General features: G+C 39.1%; 1 protein-coding gene across 2 annotated transcripts; it reads right to left on the bottom strand.

The window, feature by feature from the left end:
- Positions 1-265: 265 nt before the first annotated feature.
- igf2b (insulin-like growth factor 2b) lies at positions 266-6,723 on the bottom strand. 2 transcript variants are annotated; one of them, XM_026919747.3, is made up of 4 exons: positions 6,453-6,723; positions 5,533-5,683; positions 3,959-4,143; positions 266-3,407 (listed from the first exon to the last, which is right to left on the bottom strand). In XM_026919747.3, exons 1-4 carry the CDS (start codon positions 6,525-6,527, stop codon positions 3,171-3,173), a joined length of 648 nt encoding a protein of 215 aa, XP_026775548.1. In that variant the 5' UTR covers positions 6,528-6,723; the 3' UTR covers positions 266-3,170. The 2 variants fall into 2 exon arrangements, with proteins under 2 accessions (XP_026775548.1, XP_026775549.1); XM_026919748.3 differs by lacking the exon at positions 6,453-6,723 and adding an exon at positions 5,979-6,381.
- Positions 6,724-8,622: the final 1,899 nt, after the last annotated feature.

Genomic DNA, 8,622 nt, shown 5'->3' with positions numbered 1-8,622 from the left:
TGCATTTTGAAGAAAGTACATTTATTCTTATTTGAATCTCTAACCCTTTCTAAGTTAAACTCATGAACAAAGCAAACTTCTTGTTGTGCAAAGTTGCAAAATTGCTCACATTTTTAGTGCAATTTGTTTCAGTATCATACTCTCACATAACAGACTACGAGTATTCTTTGTAAGAGTATTCCAAGTACTCTTGGGTCTACAGAAAGAGAACAAGCATGCATACACCAAAATGCACGCATATACAAATGTCTACATAAGCAAAATGTATTTCATAAAATGCTTTCTTTATTGAGAGTAAAAATGAAAGTACATGAAATGTGCATTTTGGACGTTCTAGCGTGCAGAGGTTAAGTCAATAAACGTACACACAGGCTGAGTGGGCTATTGATACTAGTATGTTTGCGTGGACATGGACAGGCAGAAGATCCCACTATATTCCACGCAGATTATGTTTTACCTTCATGTTCACATAGAAATCTGTTCAAACAAAAGAGTGGATGCAGTCCTCACAGGAAGTAGGAAAATAATAATAATAATAATAATAATAATAATAATAATTGCACCGTTTAATCAAACAACTGATAAGGATACATAGACAGGAAGGAATGTGGAGGCAAAGTGGTATATTAATTTGTCAGGTTACAATACTACATGATGTTCTGTATTCAGTAACATTACTGGCTCATTTTACTCCATCCCAAAATGTGGTAAATATTTTATAAAGAAAACTGGTTGTTAATTATTGATAGTCCCAAATCAACACATTCTGACTCAATTCTGTCTTCCATAAACTTTTGTTTTCTACCTGAGTTTTAAACCTGCTTTAAAGATGGTTTATTAAGGTAGCCCTTGAATAATGAATGAAGATTTTTTTTATTATTGTTGCAAGGAAAAGTAACCAGTCCCACCAAAAGCCAGATGTATGGCATGGAGAAGGAGAAGGGAAGTGGGCCACTTGTGAGTGGCCACAGTTATGATGGATAAGCATCACCTCAGTGCTCTTCAGTGAACACCAAGAGGATGATTACTTCAGCTGTCAGTGGATAACTGTATTAATAGAAACTGCCCTTTACACACATCTGTGACTAAGATTCACGCAGTTACAGATTGGTGTCAAAGAACATTATATCTCCATCCAGCCACTGATTATATCTCCATCCAGCCAACCTTACTTGAACTTAACCCCACTCAGAGCTGACATATGAAGTGGTCACGTAACGCTTATACCTATACTGAATATATAATTATATTTTAATGATACCCAAAAATGGCAGTAATGACTTCACCATTTCCTATAGAATAAAACTGCTTCAATTATTGTCACTGCATATGGAACAAGTATAATAAGTCAAGCATGAGTATTTTTAATAACAGAAATCCATTTGGCAGACCAAAAAGCCATGTGAGAGAAGCTAGATGTGAAGAAATGTAGAGTCTTCTGAGTATGTGCCTATTTTTGTGACAACATGCCTTAGCAGTCCAGGGTACTTCTGCTGTTTAAATATTAATTTTAAAATAGCTGAAACATCTCAGTGGCAAACCAAAAGGAGAAAGGAATATTTTTGGTACAAAGCATCTAAAAAAAAGCAGTACAAGTACAATGGGAAAAGGAGAGCATATAAAATAAATTCCATCAGTTGAGCATCAGTGCTATGTATATTACTGTATTTGGACCAATTTTCATATATATATTTTTTATAACAAAATAAATAATGCCTTTATACAGTGCCCATATTTGTACTTAAACAAACAAACAAAAAGCTTGGCGGCTCATTATGCAAGATACAGCTCAGACTAAAAGAATATAACATGACGTCCCTGGAAACTAATTTTATATATATATATATATATATATATATATATATATATATATATATATATATATATATATGTTTATTTTAATATTTATGTATTCAAGTATCTGTTTTCAGGCAAAAGCATGTGAATACTACTGATACAATTTTAAAAATAAATGTTAGTTGAAATTATTGCGTATTTATTCCCTTTGAAATGATATTTGTGCCTTTCTTCAGAACTGTAAAATAACGTCTCAAAAAAAGTAAATGAATGAAAAAAAAGTCTATTTTGCATCAACAGGAACGTCACGGTACCAGAGACTGAACAGGTTTTGATTTACCTTTTTTTTTAAACATCTTCTTGAAAAGAAAACAGAAGATTTAAAAAAAAAAAAACATCCCACTTATTCCAAGTCCCTTTACTCCCACTTCCTGCAGTGCAAGGCCAGGGCTATGTGCAGTCCAGGCCTGAGCGTCACCCTTTCAGTGCCCTCACGTACGGCTCCTTCAACTGAGTGCAGTGAGAACTGAAGCAAGGGGGGCACGGCGTGACTGCTGCACATTTTGATACCAGACACGTCCATACACAGTGGCACCCCCTTCGCACATTGCCACAGCTGATATGATCATTTTATCTCTTTGTAAGTCACACTTTCCTTAAAACGGAAAGCTTAATAATTATTTGAAGAACAAAAAAAACGTGCTTTTCAAACCTTCTTTCCTTTGAGTCCATTCACAACGCTAGCACCATGACATTTTTTTGAGCTACACGTTTGTTGTCCGTAAAAAAATAGTGCCTTTATTTACTCAACAAGAACTTTTACGTAATCCGTGGCAATGTGCAATTTGCAGACACTTTTCTGCTTTTTTTTTGTTTGTGATTAGAAGGTGCTGGAACAGGAATCTAATTTTTACAAAACAATTCCTTACAGTGTGGATGTCCCTTTATAGTGAGCGGTGCAAAGTAACTAATAAGGATAAGGATTAACTGAGAAGATATACTTCTGTCTTGGGAGAATGTTGTTGAATGCTTGTTGTTCGTGCTAGAAGTTCTTCATGTTTTGATGTCCTCCAAAACGACTGTCCTTGACTCTTGCAAGCCATGTATCTCTTTCATCACATATGCTTCCTTTGCTCCTCTTTATTATTTTTAGCATCCACCTGAATTTCAGTCACCCAAACTGTTAATTTCCATCCTTATTTCAGTCTCGTTTGTCCGTGTTGATGAACGAAACAGCAAGAGTAAGGACTGGAAGAATGCGATCATGTATGTGTGAGGGAGGGAGGCAGGTTGTAGAGGACCACCACAGAAATGACGCCAGATACAAAGCTATGATCCCCTAGTCTTTTAACTCTGTGCAAACTATCCTGTCTTCACTTGTGGCTGATGTAGTCTTCTGTGGGATGCCATAAGGGAGGGACTTTGCTGGGAAGTGTGATAAGACGCTTATGGACATTGGCCTGTTCCTGGCCCTTTTTCTTCTCTGCCTGCGGCCTGAACTTCCTCGATCGCAGGATAGCTGGGATGCCTCTCCGTAGTCTCTGGGCTGCATTCTGTTGCCAGAGTCCATATTTGGAATATTTTATAGTCACATGCTTTCTTGGGACATCCTGTAGGGAGACAAAAATAATCATGATCATGACAGTGTTTCTTTCTGTGTGTACGCCAACAATTCTACAAACTAAGGTTGTCTAAAAAGGCAACGCTGCTCCTGAGCAAGTTCAGATAGAAATCAAGAAATCTGTCCAAATGCTTCTCTTCCCCAATAGACAAGCAAATCCATATAGTTAGTATGAGTCAGCTTAAACTACTACTCTAACACAAACTTTCAAACCAGACACAGAACAAACACGTTAAACAAAAGAGTGCACTCCAGTGTGATAGTAGATGAACCTTTGTCACTCAGAGTTCTGTTGGTTTTAATTGTATCATATCATACTGTATTTCCTTAAAAAAAGAATCTTGTATTGAGTCACTACTTCAGAGGTAAACAATCTCCCTGAAGAACCCTTCAAGTGACCTCTATTTCAGGTCTTGTATCATTTTCCACTTTGTCAGCTCTTTTGAAGGAACACATGCTTATAGTTTCTGTACAAACACACTGTTGTAGGTGCTGAGTGTGACAAAACAGAAGTGTTGTTTCCCATGGTGGCTTACATACCTGTTTTAATGCTGGCATCACAGGTGACATGACCTGAAGGGAAGTGGCTGAGACGTCCCTCTCTGACTTGGCTGGCTTGGCACAGTACTGTTCCAACAGTGCAAGATCACAACTCCTAAAACAACACTCCTCCACAATGCCACGGTTCTGAGAACGTCGGCTATTCGACCTGCTTATTGGCCTACCTGTGGACATAAACAATATAGATAAATTAGCTGGTGGAATAAAAAGGAAGCCTACATCTAATCTAATGCTTAAGTAATGTAATTAATGTTCAACAGAAGCTCAGATCTATAAACATGTGACAGTCCTCTCACACACAGTGTAACAATTAGAATTAAATGCAGAGGTTGGAGTCACACAGAGAACTCTGTTTGATCTTCTGCTTGTCCAAGCTAATCTTGTTAGGATGTCTAATTGAGCCATTTGAAATTCCTCTAAGTGAATACATAAACCTCCATGACAGGTCCACATAAGCATTGAAGGGTGGCTTAGGGGTAAAACATGATCAGGTTGAAGGCCAGAATCCTGTTGTGATGAGTAAATATTAAAAATGCCGGATATCTTTTGACCTTGTCTTTTGCTATCTCAACAAACAGAGCGAAACAGATAAAGAGTGAGCACAAAAGGTGAGGGGGCAGGATGGATTAGGAAAAACCAACATTAAAGAGAAGGAAGTGACACGTGACAAAGAAGAGCAGGAAATCTGATAAGATGTACCCTCGATAAATAGTTTCCGTGTTCTGGCATTCCAAAGGGATAGTAGATAGGAATGGATAGTAAGACAGGAAACATGACTGAGGGAAAGTGGAACTCGTCGAAGGGGAAGAAGCTGTCCTGGCCTAAATTGGATAATGATCTCTTTGGGCAGTTGGGCTTCTGTGGCCAAAAGAACACAAAGGTCTGTTTTGTCAATGTGTGTGGGAGAAAAAGAAAAAAAACATGTAATAATGTGTTTGAATTTTTAAACCAGAAGAACATGATAGAAAAAAATACTCTCTCTCTCTCTCTCTCTCTCTCTAGATATATATATATATATACAATATCAGTATCTGTCACATTATTACTCTGACATCAAAGCATGTATTTATACTCCAACCTCTACCAGCAACATGTAGCCTGGGAACACTACTGGAGAGGTGAACGGAATGTCACTTGGGTGCTATTACTTTCTCTCTCGGAATGCGCGAGTAAACAGACGCGCCATTGTGGGCCACTTAACTGTGCGCGTCCCTTTCATATGCAATCAGAGATATGGAGCAGAGAATGCGCCCAGTCAGCAAGTGCGCGCTCAGCGTCGCCAGCTTGGTCTCCTCATCCAGCGGGGCTGTTTTATTTTAATAATGACTTCAGGCGTGCAGTTCACATGAGTTTAGTGACCGTATTCGAATTTGGTGGGGTTTAAATCGTGATTTTGAACCGTTTCATCTAATCTCAATCTTGCAACCCTGCGCGCGCACGCATACCTGCAGCAGAGTTCACCCACCCAGACGCGCTCACGCGCCGCCCCCAAACACGCAATGGTTTAACTCTGGAGTCTGGATAAGAAACAAAGGGCATGCTGAAGTACTTACTGAAGTAGAAGCCTCTGTCTTCACACACGAACTGCAGCGCATCCACCAGCTCTCCGCCGCACAGCGTCTCTGCTGCAGCGATTTCAAACACGCAGAAGGATAAAACAAGCGCGCACACGAGCATCTGAGCGGACGAGCACAGCTTTCGGCCCTGCGAAGAAAATGCAAGGCGTACAGTCAGAAACGAGCCCGGAATGAGAGCATTTTTACAGCGTTTTTAACCTGTAACGTCAGCTTGGTTCAGGTCCAAACCTCTTAACCCTTTGGGAGAAAGCAGGTCGGAGTACAAGTATGCGTCATCTCACACCACCTGTCATTAATCCTCATATCTTACTGAACGCAATTTTTTCATATATTTTTTAATTTCCATCGTATTCACTCACACACACACACACACACACACTTACACGCACACACACAGATACACATTATTACAAATGCACTACCTCCTCCATGATGATTAGGCAGATGAAGGAAGAACTGCTTGTGCTGGCCGAAAACCTGGTGTTATCTCTCACTACCTATCTTGCACAACTCTTCACAAGTTGCTAACTACTCAATAACTCAAGTTGTCTGTCCAGACTCAGCATATAATTGTCCTTGCCTTTACCAAATATCGCCCCCTAGTGCTGATCAGCTTTTCCCGTTAATGCACGACATTTTGGTCTAAAGACGGACTAACAAGACTAAAAACAGTAAGCACACAACCCAACTTACATAACCAGGCGAAACCTTATTTAAGCCTGTGTGAACTGGTTGCATCATTATCTCAGCACTTATTAGAATTCCACAGTTTCTGCAATTGCACTCTTCTTGCTCATATCCTCCTAAACAGCTGGCAGATTTACATCAGTAAAACTGCAGCTTGTTAGTTCCAGCCAGTAAAAAAAAGAAGAAAAAACTTCAAATGTCCGTATTACCTTATTTATGCCACTGTCTCTCCTCAAGCAGCTGTGGCAAACAGAATGGTAACTGAGGTTGTGTTCTTGCTCCATGTCAATGTTTCAAAAAGCAAAAAAATAGGAATAAAAAATAATAATAATAAATCGTCGTATTTTGGTAGGAAAAAAAAACAGGTAGTTTTCCCAGATGGTGCTGTAGAGTTGTGTGCATGTGTGTATGTGTGTGTGGGTGTGTGTGCGTGTGTGTGTGTGACGCTGTCCCCAAATCCAGGCGACAGGCAAAAAGTTCTCAGAGTGAAGTATTATATAGCAAGGCCCGCCCTCTAGCCCGTCTTGCCCCGCCCACCGCATCCCTCCACGCCGGCGACCTTATTGCGCAAACGCGAACAGGGGAGCAGGAGCTCGCGGCTCGGCGGCTGGCGCGCTGCTCCGCATGCTGTCATTTCCTCCGCTGTCTACCTGTCTTATTGATCCTCGCGTATATAGTGCCTGTTATACGCTGCTAACTCACTTACGGCCTGAGTGCTGGGCTGAGAGGGGATATTGGGGAATTAGCAGGATCTGAATTGAAGTCGAATTGGTGTGATTGAATTACGTTATACCTGGAAATGTCATCCATCAGCAGGCAAAGTAATTACAGCCATTACTCGACGCGGCCGGTTTGTGGGAATGGTTAAGTCTGAAATAATAGCTGGCCTCTCAATGCTGTATATTTCCTGTGAATGCTAGATGCATCAAATTCACACTGACTGTGGGAGCCAGAGTTCAGGCTGAAGTCTACACTCACTCTTAAACAGAACGGTGTTAGGAAAGGTACTACAGAGCCATGCCATAGAGGAACTGGTTTCTGTCCTGATGCCTGTGATGGAGCCACAAAGAAACTTCCCACCATAAATATTCACATAACGTCAAAGTTTTTTTTAAAATCAATTATTCAGTTTTTGTGGCACATACAAACCTTCTGAGTTTTGTTTATTAGTATGTGTATACATTAGGTTTAAACAACTCACAGTGAGTGCATTTAATTTTTCATTCTTATAATAAATTTCATTCCTACAGTAATAATAATAATAATAATAATAATGTACACAAACAATTTTTTACACATTAGTTTTAAAATACTTTTTTAAAAAACTTTTATTTATTTATTTATTTATTTATTGTAGAATTCAGATTCCAAGTTAGTCATCATTTTTACCCCTCCCTTTTTTAACATGTTACAAAGAAAGAAAACACAATCCAGGTAAATACAAAATTGACAACACTACAGAATTGTATACACAGACATGCAGACATGTGGCTTTTAACAACTATTAATGGTAGGCGCCTGCTGAATATTGATCAGTAAAGTGTTTCACATCTTTAGTGCATAGTTTCACCAGGCTATTTTGCATCTCATTTTATGTAGTAAGCCAGTTTTTTAAGTATATGGTTATGGTTACCATCTTGCTGTAGGAATACACGGACTACAGTTGGCAGACTGATTCATGTGGTACTCTGCTTTATCACATTAACCCCTTAAACTCACAGGAACCGTTAGCAGGCCTAGATTCACACTCTTGTAACTACATTCTTTTCTTATCAGTTCAACTGTAGGTAAAAAGATTTCATAGTAGTTATTGAATAGTATGCTTTAATAATAAGATAAGCATGTAATGGGTTAAACTTGCTGATCCTATGCTTCTGTGTGCTGATGCTCAATTAATTTCTAACATCTAATAGAAAATATTTTTATTTGTTTTTCTTTAAATAAGCCATGATTGCACTTAACCCTATTCTGACTGAACTTGGTTTCACAATTTTACGGGCTATGTGTGATCACACAATTCACAAGTACTTAGCTGCTATGGGCATCAGTCATCCATACATCACTCTGGTGCAGCTTAATATAAATCGTAACATTATTTACATTTTTCTTTTAAGTAAGTTATATTGGAATACAGTAGCTATAGGATTAAGGTGCAAATGCTGAGAGATGTCCATAGAGCATAAAAAGGAGAATAGCATCCCTACTGGAGCTCTAGCACATTACTACACCTGAAGAGTAGTCCTTCTGTCATAAATTATCAATGAGCTGAGTTACTGGAAGCCCCATTAAGAGGGCATTAAACCTCTGCTCTTTGCTCTCATATCATCTAACGGTTGTGTTAAACAGGAAGTCCTGTAGGTCTGAAGGATAATATCATAA

This window comes from Pangasianodon hypophthalmus, chromosome 9, assembly GCF_027358585.1.
Source record: "Pangasianodon hypophthalmus isolate fPanHyp1 chromosome 9, fPanHyp1.pri, whole genome shotgun sequence".
In the NCBI taxonomy this organism is placed as follows: domain Eukaryota; kingdom Metazoa; phylum Chordata; class Actinopteri; order Siluriformes; family Pangasiidae; genus Pangasianodon; species Pangasianodon hypophthalmus.
Note: the sequence above shows the minus strand (reverse complement) of the source record. Positions and strands in the feature narration are given on the sequence as shown.